The 17,814-nt window shown below is 47.2% G+C and overlaps 1 protein-coding gene across 2 annotated transcripts in view; it reads left to right on the forward strand.

The window, feature by feature from the left end:
* The first annotated feature begins 786 nt into the window (after nt 1–786).
* TROAP (trophinin associated protein) overlaps nt 787–17,814 on the forward strand; it is a 69,640-nt gene continuing 52,612 nt past the window's right edge. Inside the window, exons 1-4 of one of the 2 annotated variants that reach the window (XM_069758360.1) lie at nt 787–917; nt 14,694–14,978; nt 15,137–15,323; nt 17,013–17,170. In XM_069758360.1, the coding sequence (XP_069614461.1) occupies nt 14,727–14,978; nt 15,137–15,323; nt 17,013–17,170 (597 nt within the window). In that variant the 5' untranslated portion in view covers nt 787–917; nt 14,694–14,726. Of the gene's footprint in view, nt 918–14,652; nt 14,979–15,136; nt 15,324–17,012; nt 17,171–17,814 lie in introns of both variants that reach the window. The other variant, XM_069758359.1, reaches the window with a different exon arrangement.

Below are 17,814 nucleotides of genomic sequence, written 5' to 3' on the forward strand. Positions count from 1 at the left end.
ACATCCTGCACCCAACCTTTGTGTATATGGCACAGTGAAGGCACTGCTCTACTGCTCTTGCAGGTGGTCGGCGGCCACTTCTGGATGCACCTACATCATGTGTCAGTCACGGAAGCTGTCGTCACCTAACTACGATGAATGGTGGCCAGCGCACGTTCACACTTTCTGAGAGGATTTTCCAGGCGCTCCTATATTTCTGGACCACTGCCTGGTTAAAGAAGCCCTGCTCACATTCACAAACCCACTGGATCCTGGGCAAAGAAAAAAAATGTTCCCATTCACCAAAGGCCAGAGGAGAGCTTGCCAGCTGTTCTACAAGGTAGATTAGCAAGCTGCTACACAACGCTACAGCCTAGGACTCAACCCCTCTCCAGAAAAGTGCACGAATATGAAACTTCGCTAGCTGTTTGTATGCAGTGAAGAAAAATAAGTTCCAGGATCTGTTAACTCCATAGAACATAGGGGATAGTTTATGTGATAAGATGTCTGACACTAGAGAAAATGAGAACTTCTGAAGTACGACACTGCCGTATGTCATTCAGTCACTGCCGCGACGGTCACGTGGAGATCAATTATGGCGTTCCAAGGCTTCATATACACACTGCGCTTGCGCAATTATCCCTGTTCCGTGCACTGCTTGCTTTGTGCTGCCTGTAACGGCTCCCAGATAGATCCCTGTTGGCGACCAATCAGAATGTCGTCACGTGATAATAGTGCGCCTCCGTCACAACTTTATTTAAAGCTTATTGGTCGTAAGGGTCGTGATCACGTGACTTTTTACGGCATCCTTTAACCAATCGGGGAGCGCAGCACTTTACAAATTGTGTAACTTGAGCAAAGCTTGGTGCTCGCTACGGCCGGGACCGATGCTGGAGCCGGGCAGCTGCATGTGTCGCATCGGACCGGCGGAGGATCAGGTGTGTGTGAACAGCTGGTTTACTCTGCGGTCACCATGGTAACCCGCCCGTCTGTAGGACACGTAGCTGCACGGGGCAACTGCGGGGAGGGCATCGCTGTGCGGCTGTGACTGAGCCCAACCTCGTCTGCCTCCGTCATCATCAGCTGGGGCACTGCGCCAAGGATACGGCCCCGTGTATCAGTGAGAGGAGACAGGAGCCCTGCGATGGGGGCAGCGGTGACAATACTGCCTGATCCACAGACCGCACCTATGGGACACTGGCCGTACTGTGTCACCTGCATGTATGGGACACTGGCGGCTGTACGACATCACGCGTACGTGTGGGACGCTGGCGGCTGTAGTGGGATGTCTCACTCGTGTTCGGATTCTGGCGGCTGTAGTGGGATGTCTCACTCGTGTTTGGATTCTGGCGGCTGTAGTGGGATGTCACACTCGCGTATCGGATTCTGGCGGCTGTAGTGGGATGTCACACTCGCGTATCGGATTCTGGCGGCTGTAGTGGGATGTCACACTCGCGTATCGGATTCTGGCAGCTGTAGTGGGATGTCTCACTCGTGTTTGGATTCTGGCGGCTGTAGTGGGATGTCACACTCGCGTATCGGATTCTGGCGGCTGTAGTGGGATGTCTCACTCGTGTTTGGATTCTGGCGGCTGTAGTGGGATGTCTCACTCGCGTATCGGACGCTGGCGGCTGTAGTGGGATGTCTCACTCGTGTTTGGATTCTGGCGGCTGTAGTGGGATGTCTCACTCGCGTATCGGACGCTGGCGGCTGTAGTGGGATGTCACACTCGCGTATCGGATTCTGGCGGCTGTAGTGGGATGTCTCACTCGTGTTTGGATTCTGGCGGCTGTAGTGGGATGTCACACTCGCGTATCGGACGCTGGCGGCTGTAGTGGGATGTCACACTCGCGTATCGGATTCTGGCGGCTGTAGTGGGATGTCACACTCGCGTATCGGATTCTGGCGGCTGTAGTGGGATGTCTCACTCGTGTTTGGATTCTGGCGGCTGTAGTGGGATGTCACACTCGCGTATCGGACGCTGGCGGCTGTAGTGGGATGTCACACTCGCGTATCGGATTCTGGCGGCTGTAGTGGGATGTCACACTCGCGTATCGGATTCTGGCGGCTGTAGTGGGATATCACACTCGCGTATCGGACGCTGGCGGCTGTAGTGGGATGTCACACTCGCGTATCGGATTCTGGCGGCTGTAGTGGGATGTCTCACTCGTGTTTGGATTCTGGCGGCTGTAGTGGGATGTCACACTCGCGTATCGGACGCTGGCGGCTGTAGTGGGATGTCTCACTCGTGTTTGGATTCTGGCGGCTGTAGTGGGATGTCACACTCGCGTATCGGACGCTGGCGGCTGTAGTGGGATGTCACACTCGCGTATCGGATTCTGGCGGCTGTAGTGGGATGTCACACTCGCGTATCGGATTCTGGCGGCTGTAGTGGGATATCACACTCGCGTATCGGACGCTGGCGGCTGTAGTGGGATGTCACACTCGCGTATCGGATTCTGGCGGCTGTAGTGGGATGTCTCACTCGTGTTTGGATTCTGGCGGCTGTAGTGGGATGTCACACTCGCGTATCGGACGCTGGCGGCTGTAGTGGGATGTCTCACTCGTGTTTGGATTCTGGCGGCTGTAGTGGGATGTTTCACTCGTGTTCGGATTCTGGCGGCTGTAGTGGGATGTCGCACTCGCGTATCGGATTCTGGCGGCTGTAGTGGGATGTCTCACTCGTGTTTGGATTCTGGCGGCTGTAGTGGGATGTTTCACTCGTGTTCGGATTCTGGCGGCTGTAGTGGGATATCACACTCGTGTTCGGATTCTGGCGGCTGTAGTGGGATGTCACACTCGCGTATTGGATTCTGGCGGCTGTAGTGGGATGTCTCACTCGTGTTCGGATTCTGGCGGCTGTAGTGGGATGTCACACTCGCGTATCGGATTCTGGCGGCTGTAGTGGGATGTCACACTAGCGTATCGGATTCTGGCGGCTGTAGTGGGATGTCACACTCGCGTATCGGATTCTGGCGGCTGTAGTGGGATGTCACACTCGCGTATCGGATTCTGGCGGCTGTAGTGGGATGTCTCACTCGTGTTTGGATTCTGGCGGCTGTAGTGGGATGTCACACTCGCGTATCGGACGCTGGCGGCTGTAGTGGGATGTCACACTCGCGTATCGGATTCTGGCGGCTGTAGTGGGATGTCTCACTCGTGTTTGGATTCTGGCGGCTGTAGTGGGATGTCACACTCGCGTATCGGACGCTGGCGGCTGTAGTGGGATGTCTCACTCGTGTTCGGATTCTGGCGGCTGTAGTGGGATGTCACACTCGTGTTCGGATTCTGGCGGCTGTAGTGGGATGTCACACTCGCGTATCGGATTCTGGCGGCTGTAGTGGGATGTCTCACTCGTGTTTGGATTCTGGCGGCTGTAGTGGGATGTCACACTCGCGTATCGGACGCTGGCGGCTGTAGTGGGATGTCTCACTCGTGTTTGGATTCTGGCGGCTGTAGTGGGATGTTTCACTCGTGTTCGGATTCTGGCGGCTGTAGTGGGATGTCACACTCGCGTATCGGATTCTGGCGGCTGTAGTGGGATGTCTCACTCGTGTTTGGATTCTGGCGGCTGTAGTGGGATGTTTCACTCGTGTTCGGATTCTGGCGGCTGTAGTGGGATATCACACTCGTGTTCGGATTCTGGCGGCTGTAGTGGGATGTCACACTCGCGTATCGGATTCTGGCGGCTGTAGTGGGATGTCTCACTCGTGTTCGGATTCTGGCGGCTGTAGTGGGATGTCACACTCGCGTATCGGATTCTGGCGGCTGTAGTGGGATGTCACACTAGCGTATCGGATTCTGGCGGCTGTAGTGGGATGTCACACTCGCGTATCGGATTCTGGCGGCTGTAGTGGGATGTCACACTCGCGTATCGGATTCTGGCGGCTGTAGTGGGATGTCTCACTCGTGTTTGGATTCTGGCGGCTGTAGTGGGATGTCACACTCGCGTATCGGACGCTGGCGGCTGTAGTGGGATGTCACACTCGCGTATCGGATTCTGGCGGCTGTAGTGGGATGTCTCACTCGTGTTTGGATTCTGGCGGCTGTAGTGGGATGTCACACTCGCGTATCGGACGCTGGCGGCTGTAGTGGGATGTCTCACTCGTGTTCGGATTCTGGCGGCTGTAGTGGGATGTCACACTCGTGTTCGGATTCTGGCGGCTGTAGTGGGATGTCACACTCGCGTATCGGATTCTGGCGGCTGTAGTGGGATGTCTCACTCGTGTTCGGATTCTGGCGGCTGTAGTGGGATGTCACACTCGCGTATCGGATTCTGGCGGCTGTAGTGGGATGTCACACTAGCGTATCGGATTCTGGCGGCTGTAGTGGGATGTCACACTAGCGTATCGGATTCTGGCGGCTGTAGTGGGATGTCTCACTCGTGTTTGGATTCTGGCGGCTGTAGTGGGATGTCACACTCGCGTATCGGATTCTGGCGGCTGTAGTGGGATGTCACACTAGCGTATCGGATTCTGGCGGCTGTAGTGGGATGTCACACTAGCGTATCGGATTCTGGCGGCTGTAGTGGGATGTCACACTAGCGTATCGGATTCTGGCGGCTGTAGTGGGATGTCACACTCGCGTATCGGATTCTGGCGGCTGTAGTGGGATGTCACACTCGCGTATCGGATTCTGGCGGCTGTAGTGGGATGTCACACTCGCGTATCGGATTCTGGCGGCTGTAGTGGGATGTCACACTCGCGTATCGGATTCTGGCGGCTGTAGTGGGATGTCACACTCGCGTATCGGATTCTGGCGGCTGTAGTGGGATGTCACACTCGCGTATCGGATTCTGGCGGCTGTAGTGGGATGTCTCACTCGTGTTTGGATTCTGGCGGCTGTAGTGGGATGTCTCACTCGTGTTTGGATTCTGGCGGCTGTAGTGGGATGTCTCACTCGTGTTTGGATTCTGGCGGCTGTAGTGGGATGTCTCACTCGTGTTTGGATTCTGGCGGCTGTAGTGGGATGTCACACTCGTGTTTGGATTCTGGCGGCTGTAGTGGGATGTCACACTCGTGTTCGGATTCTGGTGGCTGTAGTGGGATGTCTCACTCGTGTTCGGATTCTGGCGGCTGTAGTGGGATGTCACACTCGCGTATCGGATTCTGGCGGCTGTAGTGGGATGTCACACTCGCGTATCGGATTCTGGCAGCTGTAGTGGGATGTCACACTTGCGTATCGGATTCTGGCGGCTGGACATCTTTGTTTAAACGTACATGGCTGAGATACAGCCGGTGCCTGATGTATGCTGTCTATCAGCTGTCAGTGTTTTTCTCAAATTATGTGTAAAAATTGCAAAGTGCTTTTAAAAGCAAACACGTACAATTTACTTATTAGATACCTGCTCAGTTTTCAAGAACTGAAGGATTTTTGTTTACAGCTTGTTGCCAACCCTTGTAATCTATCAGAGGTGGCCGAACATACAAATTTAAAATATTACATGTAGGCGCTGAAGGTGGCCGGATTACTAAAGCCATGTTCACACTTTGCGGTTTTTACCGCGGAACCGTGGCGATTTTGCCGCTGCGGGTCCGCTGCAGTTTCCATTGCGTTTACAGTAACCTGTAAACCCTATGGAAACCGCAAACCGCTGTGCACATGCTGCGGGAAAAAAGGCGCTGGAACGCAGCGGTTTACAACCCGCAGCATGTCACTACTTCGTGCAGAATCGCGGCGGTTCTGCACCCATAGGAATGCATTGATCCGCTTACTTCCCGCATGGGGTTGTGCCCATCATGAGGGAAGTAAGCGGATAATGTGCGGGTGGTACCCGGGGTGGAGGAGAGGAGACTCTCCTCCAGGCCCCGGGAACCATATTTGTGGGTAAAAAAAAGAATTAAAATAAAAAATGCTATACTCACCTCAGTGCTGCACGCGGCCGTCCGGTCTCAGGTTTGCTATGCGACCAGGACCTGCAGTGACGTCGCGGTCACATGACCGTGACGTCACGAAGGTCCTTCTCGCACAGCATCTTTGGAACCGGACCGCTGCCTGCAGCGCCGAGGCGGTCGGGACGTCAGAGGGTGAGTTTATCATTATTATTTTTAACATTACTATTGATGCTGCATATTGCTGCATATGCAGCATCAATAGTAGGAGTAAAATCCCGCAGCGGAACCCGCAGGACAAAAACGTGATAAATCTGCAAGGATAACCGCAGCGGGTTTGCCCTGCAGATTTATCAAATCCGCTGCGGGAGAACCCGCAGGGACAGGACGCTATGTGTGAACACGGCCTAAGTGGCTCTTGATCGCCGGTAGTCACTGTGCCCTCCAAAGCAGCCTCTTAGGCTATGTGCACATGTCAGGTTCTGGCAGAAATTTTCCTGACAAAAACCTGACATTTCTGCCAGAAATCCACATGTTTTTTTTTTACCGCGATGCGTTTTTTTTAGTGGATAAAACCGCATCATGTGCACAAAAATTGCAGAATGCATTCTAAATGATAAAATGTATGTCTGCAGTTTCTAATGCAGTTTTATCGTGTTTTTATTGCAAAAAAACGCGATAAAACCTGAACGTGTGCACATACCCTTAGGGTATGTGCACACGTCAGGATTTCTTGCAGAAATTTTCCTGACAAAAAAAGGACATTTCTGCCAGAAATCTGCATGCGTTTTTGGTGCGTTTTTTCCCCAAATGCATAGAATAGCGGGAAAAACGCAGAAAACCTGCATAATTAATGAACATGCTTTTTTTACCGCGATGCATTTTTTTCGCGGAAAAAAAACGCATCATGTGCACAAAACATGCAGAATGCATTCTAAATGATAGGATGCATAATGTATGAGTTTTTATAGCGGTTTTACCGTGAAAAAACCTGAACATGTGCACATAGCCTTATAGCGACATTAGAGAGCAGACATTAGGGGCCAGTGGTGCCATCCTGTGAGGAGCGCACCCTCCCCTTCATCTAGCAGAGAGGCAGGGTAATGGCGCTTCTTCCCCCAATGTCCTATAGCACCTGATGCGGCAGACGTCTGGACATTTGGTACACCCAGTCTGTATCTCTCTCCTACAGATCTCCTCTGGCTCAATATGGCAAATTTATCTTAACTGTCTAAAGGTACTGTCACACTAGACGATATCGCTAGCGATCCGTGACGTTGCAGCGTCCTCGCTAGCGATATCGTCCAGTGTGACAGGCAGCAGCGATCAGGCCCCTGCTGGGAGATCGCTGGTCGGGGAAGAAAGTCCAGAACTTTATTTTGTCGCTGGACTCCCCGTAGACATCGCTGAATCGGCGTGTGTGACACCGATTCAGCGATGTCTTCACTGGTAACCAGGGTAAACATCGGGTAACTAAGCGCAGGGCCGCGCTTAGTAACCCGATGTTTACCCTGGTTACCAGCGTAAAAAAACAAACAGTACATACTTACATTCAGCTGTCTGTCCCTTGCCGTCTGGTTCCTGCACTGACTGCTGGCCGTAAAGTGAAAGCAGAGCACAGCCACAGCGGTGAGTCACCGCTGTGTGACTCACCGCTGTGCTTTCACTTTCACTTTACGGCCAGCAGTCAGTGCAGGAACCAGACGGCAAGGGACAGACAGCTGAATGTAAGTATGTACTGTTTGTTTTTTTACGCTGGTAACCAGGGTAAACATCGGGTTACTAAGCGCGGCCCTGCGCTTAGTTACCCGATGTTTACCCTGGTTACCGGGGACCTCGGGATCGTTAGTCGCTGGAGAGCTGTCTGTGTGACAGCTCTCCAGCGACCAAACAGCGACGCTGCAGCGATCCGGATCGTTGTCGGTATCGCTGCAGCGTCGCTAAGTGTGACGGTACCTTAATACAAAAATATTGCCTGTAGCAACCAATAACGGTGCAGCTTTCAGATTCTCAGACTGGTTAATTAAATGAAAGCTGAGATCTGATTGGTTGCTATGGGCCACAAAGACAGTTTATATATAAATGAGGTCTCTAAACTTTCAGTACTCAGATTAGGGTTCTGGTGCAGGCAGAGCTACATTCAGCACACGAGGAGACTACGGCTCCCAGAGTGTGATCAGTGCTCAGCGAGTATGGGTGCATTTACCGTGTATTACCCAACCATGGACATTAAACGATCACTGTCACACAGCTGGGGGGGTCTCCCAGATCCCACCACTGCTAACATTGTCACAGATGACACCGGAGACTTCACACAGATGCCAGCAGTAGTCGGGGGAACGCCACTGCGAGGCCTCCAGTCATCAGGGTAATTATACTGGACTGCGGCTTTCTACATTACTAGACTGGTTATTGGAGAACTTGCTGTGTGTGTGGGGTATATACACCTCGGTCTGAAAAAAAAAATTACATTTTCTCCCTATCTTGTGTGTGAAACATTGCAATGTGATTTCTGTGGATGCTGGCACCTAAGGCTGGTTTCACATTTGTGTTTTTTGCCGCTGCATTTTTGCGCAAAAAAGCTTGCGTTTTTTTTCCTATACGTAACATTAAAAACGCATGCGGTTTTTTGCATGCGTTTTGCTGCATTTTGACAACACATGCGTTTTTTTCTATGCATGCGTTTGGTTGCAGAAATGCAACATGTAGTAATTTCTAGCGGCCTTTTTTTGCCGCAAAAAAAGTATTGCTGTCTATGTAAACGCATGCGTTTTTAAGCACATGCGTTTGCATGCGTTTTTAAATGCATGCGTTTTAATAGAAAAACACAAGAATACACACTGATAAGCCAACCACCTAACCATAAGGGATCCTAACCCTTAGGGTTAGGGTTTGGGTTAGGGTCCCTTAGGGTTTGGGTTAGGATCCCTTAGGGTTTGGGTTAGGATCCCTTAGGGTTTGGGTTAGGGTCCCTTAGGGTTTGGGTCCCTAGGGTTACTAGGGATCCTAACCCTAGCTATTTCTGTTTATAGTGGGTTTTCTTGTTGATTTTGATGATTGGCAGCTGTCACACACTTCTCATCATGCGTTTCAAAAACGCAAACGCAGGAAAAAACGCATGTAAACGCGTCAAAACGCCGCGTTTGTATTAAAAACATGCAAAAACGCATGTGTCTAAAAAACGCAGCGTTTAAACGCGTTTTTTCACCAAATGCGTTTGCGTTTAAAACGTAAATGTGAAACCAGCCTAAGATGGAGAAATAACTTTCTCCGTCTCCTCCCCCGCTGTGCTCTGATTTCCTCGTGTGAGAGGATTGGCGCACTGGATCGGACCACGCTCGCAGCAGGGCTAGACCCGAGTATCATTAGCAGATCGCATCTGATGCCATACACTAATGTGACTCTGGCCGGTGTCTGAAATCTGGAGGCTGCTGGTAGGATTAAAAGTTAATTTCCTTCTGGCACTGGGGCTCTCGGTGCTGGCGCCAGGCAGGTTCAGGATGCTATTAACCCAAAATCTGCAGGCTAATAGCGTTTTTTAACATGACAGGTTCCCCTAAGCCAGAATATCTTTTTCTGAGCTCTTAGCTGATTTATGACGGTGGTGGTGACAACAAGCAATGAAGTAGTGGACAACCCCTTTAACACATTGGCTGCTGCTCATTGATATATCAGTAGCTGAGTTTCTTTCAGCGCTGCCTACTGATATTCACATACCCCAATGATTACAGGTCCTTCTCAAAAAATTAGCATATAGTGTTAAATTTCATTATTTACCATAATGTAATGATTACAATTAAACTTTCATATATTATAGATTCATTATCCACCAACTGAAATTTGTCAGGTCTTTTATTGTTTTAATACTGATGATTTTGGCATACAACTCCTGATAACTAGTGTTGAGCATTCCGATACCGCAAGTATCGGGTACCGAGATCCGATACTTTTGTGATATCGGGTATCGGTATCGGATCAATAGGGATGTGTAAAATAAAGAATTAAAATAAAAAATATTGATATGCTCACCTCTCCGGCGGCCCCTGGACATCATGCTGTTAACCGGGAGGCTTCTTTGTTTAAAATGCGCGCCTTTAGGACCTGGGAATGACGTCCCGGGTTCTGATTGGTCGCGTGCCGCCCATGTGACCGGCACGCGACCAATCAGAAGCCGTGACGTCATTCGCAGGTCCTCAATTCCTAGAATTAGGAGTTTTTGTGAATGAGAATGACGTCACGGCTTCTGATTGGTCGCGTGCCGGTCACATGGGCGGCACGCGACCAATCAGAACCCGGGACATCATTCCCAGGTCCTAAAGGCGCGCATTTTAAACAAAGAAGCCTCCCGGTTAACAGCATGATGTCCAGGGGCCGCCGGAGAGGTGAGCATATCAATATTTTTTATTTTAACCCTCCGTCACATACAATATTCGGACTAACGAGTTCACATACAATGTGCCTGTCAGGCGCCTGCTGGAAAAATACCTATAATATCTAATGTTTGCAATTTCAGTGCTCTAAAAGTGATCAGTGACCTTCATAGGGATGTAATAAAAGAGACTACACATAATCAGTTGCAAAAAAAAAACATTTACTTAACATAAAACTAATAACTATGAAATACAAACTTTTCAAAACTCCCGCCAAATAGTCCCCAGTTCGACTCTCTCAAAAAAATGTACAAAGAAAATTTTTGAACACAAACTTAATTTTAAGGTACCTTAAGTACTATTAAAAACATATTCAATCAGAAGTAGATGCTGAGGTTTCCCCAGAAAAGTCACACTTGCAGAGTAAATAGCAAGAATTACACACCATTTTTGCATGTGTCAGGCAAATTGCTTTATGACATTTGAGACATTCATAATTTGAAAGCCTTCTGGTTCCGCTTTCCGTTTGGCAGGTGGTGCATCTCCTTCTTTTGTGAGGTGGTGCAGATGGTGACTTTTCACCATCATCTTCTGGGCGGAACCTTTTGAGCTGAACTTGAAGGCGAGAGGGGATACCGATTGTTTTCACGCTTCTCCTGCGTAGCTCTCCAAGTACTAGTTCATGGGCCAATTTTTTTAGATACAATCGTCTACGGAGTGGTTCAAGCTTGTTTTCACGATAAATTACTTGTGAATTTATACCACCCAAATTCAACATAGCAAAAAATATGACCATTGGCCAGCGTTTGATGTTTCTGCTGACATTGAAAGTGGAGCACATCTGATCTGCTGTATCCACACCCCCTTTGGTGGCATTGTAAAATGTAATTATCTCCGGTTTTTTTTCTGCCCCAGTCCCAGGATCGATGGCAGCATCATCATGAAGTGTTGATAGAAGAAGTACGATTTTTTTGGCATGTGGTACACAGGAAACTAAAGCCTTTCCATTATGGAATGCAAACATACTGCTGTACTGTTGTCTCTCTTTCACACTTACAAACTGTGGCGGCAATTCCCTTTTGTTTTTTCTTACAGTTTCCACATATGACAGCTTCTGAATTTTCAGATAATCAATCAGATCACAACTTGTAAACCAATTGTCAGCTGTAATATTGCGACCTGATCCAAATAAGGGTTCAGCCAGTCTTTTTACAACATCAATGGGTTTGTTGCTCACACAGTAAGGACCTTCTGGTTGTTTTCCTGCATAAACTTCCAGGTTGTAAGTGTAGGTCTTACTGGCATCAACAAGGGCATACATTTTTATTCCATATTTGTTTGGCTTTGATGGAATATATTGACGAAAGGCACATCTACCACGAAAACCAGGGAGCATTTCGTCAATAGTGAGATTCTCTCCAGGGTAATAACTTTGTTTACAGTTTACAACAAATCTTTGAAATATATCACGAATTGGAGCAAGTCGGTCATGTGTTTTGCGTTCGGTTCGGGTAGTTCTGTCGTCAAACCGAAGGCAACGAATTAGAATCTTGAATCTGTTTATGGACATAACAAGGCTAAATTTTTCAACTCCATCCCCATCTTTACCCCAAAGTTCCTCCAAACTTTGTCTATTTGCCCTATAAGCTCCTGCAAGGTACAGTAATCCAAAAAAAAAGCACGCAGTTCTATTTCATCTGTGGGCTTGATGGTTCTGTTGCAGATGTACTTGTCCTTTATAATGTCTATATATTGGTTGGTATATGTGACAATAGAGTCCAGAATGTCATCTGTAAATATACTGTTCCAGCATTCAACTGCAGTTTTTGCATTACGTGCAGTTCCTATTACTGCAGGAAGGTGAGTAATAATGTTTAAAGGTTCCCTACGTTTTTTCTGGAATGGCTTCTTGTTCCATTTAGTATTTTTATCTTTTCCAATATAATATGATCCAACTTCTTCATCCTCACCACTGTCACCATCTTGCTCTGTTTCAGAATCCAGGACACATTCTTCCACCTCATCATGAGAATCAATCTCACTTTCCTCTCCTAAATCCTCATTCAGTGTGAGGTCTCTATCATCTAACAGCATGTTTGTTACTTCCTCAACATCAAGTTGTTTGGATAAATTGTACATTTTCCTCTCCATTTCAGCAGATAATCTGAAGCAAGAGAAGGAATATGTTAGGGAACTACTGTATATGCCTGAGCAGCACACTTTCTTTTATAAAATCTCCCTTATTTCTATGAAATATCCTCACATTTTGTGCTATACATTCATAAAACAAGCTAAATAAACTATTGTGATGAATAAAAACATAAAATACCAACCTTACTGAATGTGACGTATTCACATACAATGAGCCTGAGAGATCTGTGCAGCTATATCCTCTCCCCTGAAGCTCTGAAATCCAACTGTGATATCAGGTTTCACAGACCTTCAAGAGACAGGAGACTACCTGGAGGGAGGGGGTTTCCTCACAATCTGGTGAGGAAGGAGAAATGAAAGTAAAAGAGAAGCGCCTGTCAGATCAGTTGTATGTGACGGAGGGTTAATTCTTTATTTTACACATCCCTATGGATCCCAGGGCCTGAAGGAGAGTTTCCTCTCCTTCAGACCCTGGGAACCATGAGAATACCTTCCGATACTTGATGTCCCATTGACTTGTATTGGTATCGGATATCGGTATCGGCGATATCCGATATTTTTCGGGTATCGGCCGATACTATCCGATACCGATTCTTTCAAGTATCGGACGGTATCGCTCAACACTACTGATTACCCAAAAAACCTGTCTCAATAAATTAGCATATTTCACCCATCCAATCAAATAAAAGTGTTTTTTAACAACAAACAAAAAAACCATCAAATAATAATGTTCAGTTATGCACTCAATACTTGGTCGGGAATCCTTTGGCAGAAATGACTGCTTCAATGCGGCGTGGCATGGAGGCAATCAGCCTGTGACACTGCTGAGATGTTATGGAGGCCCAGGATGCTTCAATAGCGGCCTTAAGCTCATCCAGAGTGTTGGGTCTTGCGTCTCTCAACTTTCTCTTCACAATATCCCACAGATTCTCTATGGGGTTCAGGTCAGGAGAGTTGGCAGGCCAATTGAGCACAGTAATACCATGGTCAGTAAACCATTTACCAGTGGTTTTGGCACTGTGAGCAGGTGCCAGGTCGTGCTGAAAAATGAAATCTTCATCTCCATAAAGCATTTCAGCCGATGGAAGCATGAAGTGCTCCAAAATCTCCTGATAGCTAGCTGCATTGACCCTGCCCTTGATGAAACACAGTGGACCAACACCAGCAGCTGACATGGCACCCCACACCATCACTGACTGTGGGTACTTGACACTGGACTTCAGGCATTTTGGCATTTCCTTCTCCCCAGTCTTCCTCCAGACTCTGGCACCTTGATTTCCGAATGACATGCAAAATTTGCTTTCATCAGAAAAAAGTACTTGGGACCACTTAGCAACAGTCCAGTGCTGCTTCTCTGTAGCCCAGGTCAGGCGCCTCTGCCGCTGTTTATGGTTCAAAAGTGGCTTTACCTGGGGAATGCGGCACCTGTAGCCCATTTCCTGCACACGCCTGTGCACGGTGGCTCTGGATGTTTCCACACCAGACTCAGTCCACTGCTTCCTCAGGTTCCCCAAGGTCTGGAATCGGTCCTTCTCCACAATCTTCCTCAGGGTCCGGTCTCCTCTTCTCGTTGTACAGCGTTTTCTGCCACATTGTTTCCTTCCAACAGACTTACCATTGAGGTGCCTTGATACAGCACTCTGGGAACAGCCTATTTGTTGAGAAATTTCTTTCTGGGTCTTACCCTCTTGCTTGAGGGTGTCAATGATGGCCTTCTTGACATCTGTCAGGTCGCTAGTCTTACCCATGATGGGGGTTTTGAGTAATGAACCAGGCAGGGAGTTTATAAAAGCCTCAGGTATCTTTTGCATGTGTTTAGAGTTAATTAGTTGATTCAGAAGATTAGGGTAATAGGTCGTTTAGAGAACCTTTTCTTGATATGCTAATTTATTGAGACAGGTTTTTTGGGTTATCAGGAGTTGTATGCCAAAATCATCAGTATTAAAACAATAAAAGACCTGACAAATTTCAGTTGGTGGATAATGAATCTATAATATATGAAAGTTTAATTGTAATCATTACATTATGGTAAATAATGAAATTTAACACTATATGCTAATTTTTTTGAGAAGGACCTGTATATGGTATTATATGACCAATATTGGTGTCCTAGGGGCTTTAGCGTCTGTTATGTCTCAGATAGTTGCTGATTGGGGGTCAATAATGACATCAGTGGCCAGTGTGTTAATCTTTCCTGCACATGTAATGGTAACCTAGAATATTTTGTAAGGCACCTCTGCCCCGCTGTTTGCTTTTATGTATGCCTCCTTTTCTTGGTCTGCTTGTGTCTTATCTTTTTTTTTTCTTTTATTCCTTGACAGATTTTTTTTCTCTTTTTTTTTTTTTTTTTTTTTTTTTGAAGGTCGCTTGTGCCTAAAGTATCTACTTACTGGAAATGCAGTCTTACAATGACGCAACATATGGGTTTGGATACAAATCTCCCATTGTTCAGAAGAGCATCGGGAAAAAAGGGAAAGAAAATGAGCCCAACGCTTCAGCAGGTTTTCAGCCGGAAAAGCACAATCCAGCACTGGAGAAGCATTGGCCACAGGACCTTTCCAAAAGCAGACTGCCAATTCTCTCCAAAGTAAATCAACCCCCTGATTTCCAAAAGCTGCATCAATCTTGGCAGAACCAGTTTCAGAAGGTATGACAAACTTTGGCATTTTAATTTTCCTGTGCCTTGTGGTATTTAACTTTTGTATTTGCTTCTGTCCCTTGCGCGTCTTTTGGTAATAATGAGTGGCAGCAGAAAATTGGTATTGGAAAATTAATTAATCCACATGCAAATATATTTTTTTATAGGGTAAAGCAGTGAAAAAGAAAGCTTGCACTCGTCCCCAGCCTTTCAACTTTTCGCAGAAGTTGGATCGGCCTCGAGTAGCTCCAGATACACGACCTTCTGTGAGTCCTCCAGCGAGACACAGGAGAGAACCATTGGCGGAAGTCACTTCTGGTCAGAAAAATCAGTCCAAGTATTTTGATGGAAAAGGTAATTGAAAGTGACTTCTTTGAACCTTGGACTGTTTTCATAATGGGTCGGTAGGGATATATATATATATATATATTCATATATTCGAGTATAAGCCGACCCCCCCTAATTTTGCCACAAAAAACTGGGAAAACTTATTGACTCGAGTATAAGCCTAGGGTGGAAATGCAGCATTTACCGGTGAATTTCAAAAATAAAAATAGATCATTATTTCCCCATAGCTGTGCCATATAGTGCTCTGCACCATTCATATTGCCCCATAGCTGTGCCATATAGTGCTCTGCAGCGTTCATTATTTTCCCATAGCTGTGCCATATAGTTCTCTGCACCGTTCATTATTGCCCCATAGCTGTGCCATATAGTGCTCTGCACCGTTCATTATTTTCCCATAGCTGTGCCATATAGTTCTCTGCACCGTTCATTATTGCCCCATAGCTGTGCCATATAGTGCTCTGCACCGTTCATACTGCCCCATAGCTGTACCATATAGTGCTCTGCACCGTTCATACTGCCCCATAGCTGTGCCATATAGTGCTCTGCACCGTTCATACTGCCCCATAGCTGTGCCATATAGTGCTCTGCACCGTTCATACTGACCCATAGCTGTGCCATATAGTGCTATGCACCGTTCATATTTCCCCATAGCTGCCATATAATGCTATGCACCGTTCATATTTCCCCATAGCTCTGCCATATAGTGCTCTGCACCGTTCATACTGCCCCATAACTGTGCCATATAGTGCTCTGCACCGTTCATATTTCCCCATAGATGCTCCACATAAATCTGTGCCGCTGCAATAAAAAAAAAAGCCATACTCACCTCTCTTGCTTGCAGCTCCCAGCGTCCGGTCCCGGCGTCTCTGCGCACTGACTGATCAGGCAGAGGGTGCCGCGCACACTATATGCGTCATCGCGCCCTCTGACCTGCACAGTCAGAGCGGATAGACGCAGGGAAGATGGAGCGGCGGCTGGAACGGGGACAGGTAAATATGACATACTTACCTGCTCCCGGCGTCCGGCTCCTTCTCCCGGACAGCTGTCATTGCCGCAGCTTCTTCCTCTATCAGCGGTCACCGGCACCGCTGATTAGAGAAATGAATAGGCGGCTCCACCCCTATGGGAGGTGGAGCCGCCTATTCATTTCTCTAATGAGCGGTCCCACGTGACCGCTGAAGAGGGGAAGAGCTGCAGCACAGAAGACCGTGGGACGGCAGGGGGAGCGTCAGGAGCGCTGGAAGCGGGTAAGTATGCTTCAGCGCCCTCACCCACCGACCCTGCCACCCACCTTGACGAGTATAAGCCGAGAGGGGCACTTTCAGCCCAAAAATATAAATATATATCAGCACAACAAAAATGAAAAAAAAGTGGACTTCCGGATATACTATCCTTTCTCAAGCCAATACATATATATGCCTCCGAAAAATCTTTGCCGTGCATTCATATGTGTAACCACAATCCATAGTTATTGCTAGGAGAGGCCTTCATTTTCCCTGCAGCGTCAGTCGGGGAAATTCTCAGTAGCAAAAAATCCCTTGCAGATTCGATCTATGACCACGACTTGCTGTTCTGACTCCTGACACTTATGGTCTTGTTTAGTGATCTGTCAGTACAAAAGGTTTCACAAAACAAAATATGAAAGAAAAGTTGTTTCTGTAGAATATAACTTTTTTAATTTTTTCATTGTTTAAGGTGGAAATGCTGAATTTAAAGCCGATCCAGCAGCCTTGGCTAGTATTCTCTCTGATGTTGGGGTGTCAGTTCCTGCTACCGGTAAACTTAGCTTGGCTCAGAGAGTACCAATGAGGGCGTCATCAATTGCTCAATCATCCAACCTCTGCAAGAACACGGTAAAACTGGGTAGATAATGTGGTGTGATTGGCACTGTACATGCTCTTACATCTACGTATTTAGGTTATGGACACCTTTTGACATTGACAAATGTTTTCTTACATATGTTAGTGGTTACCTATAGTTAAGAATATTGCACTAACTTTGTCTGAACTCTTAATTCCTTCATTTGACGACCCATGAAATGCAGTTTGTAGCCTAATCCAAGTTTCTATTGTAGGGAGTGTTCCTCCCAGTAATATAGGCTGGATGAGAGGTCTTTGTTTATCCGGGATGCTGCTGCCTTTGCTTGCTTTCATGTATCAGGACAGTTACAATAGTGTACCTATTTTCCTCTTGTCTATTGACTCTGTGCATTCCCTGAGATACTTTCTCTCCTCTCCTCTCCAGGTTTAGCAAAGAGCTGTCAGGAGCAGGAGCTCTGATTGATTTGTAACACTTTTTTGCAAAAGTACCTAGCTAAAGGACTAGAAAAAATGGTAGCCTTTAAGAAGCAATGCAAACAGCGTTACATTACACTTTTTTTTTTTTTCTATATTTTATCTGATTTTGTAAGTTTGCCCACTGACAAAGGCACCAACAGTCTATAATTTTGTTTAGGTTAATTTTAACACTGAGAGAATATCAAAAATAAAATCCAGAA

Source organism: Ranitomeya imitator, chromosome 3, assembly GCF_032444005.1.
Source record: "Ranitomeya imitator isolate aRanImi1 chromosome 3, aRanImi1.pri, whole genome shotgun sequence".
NCBI classification, from domain to species: domain Eukaryota; kingdom Metazoa; phylum Chordata; class Amphibia; order Anura; family Dendrobatidae; genus Ranitomeya; species Ranitomeya imitator.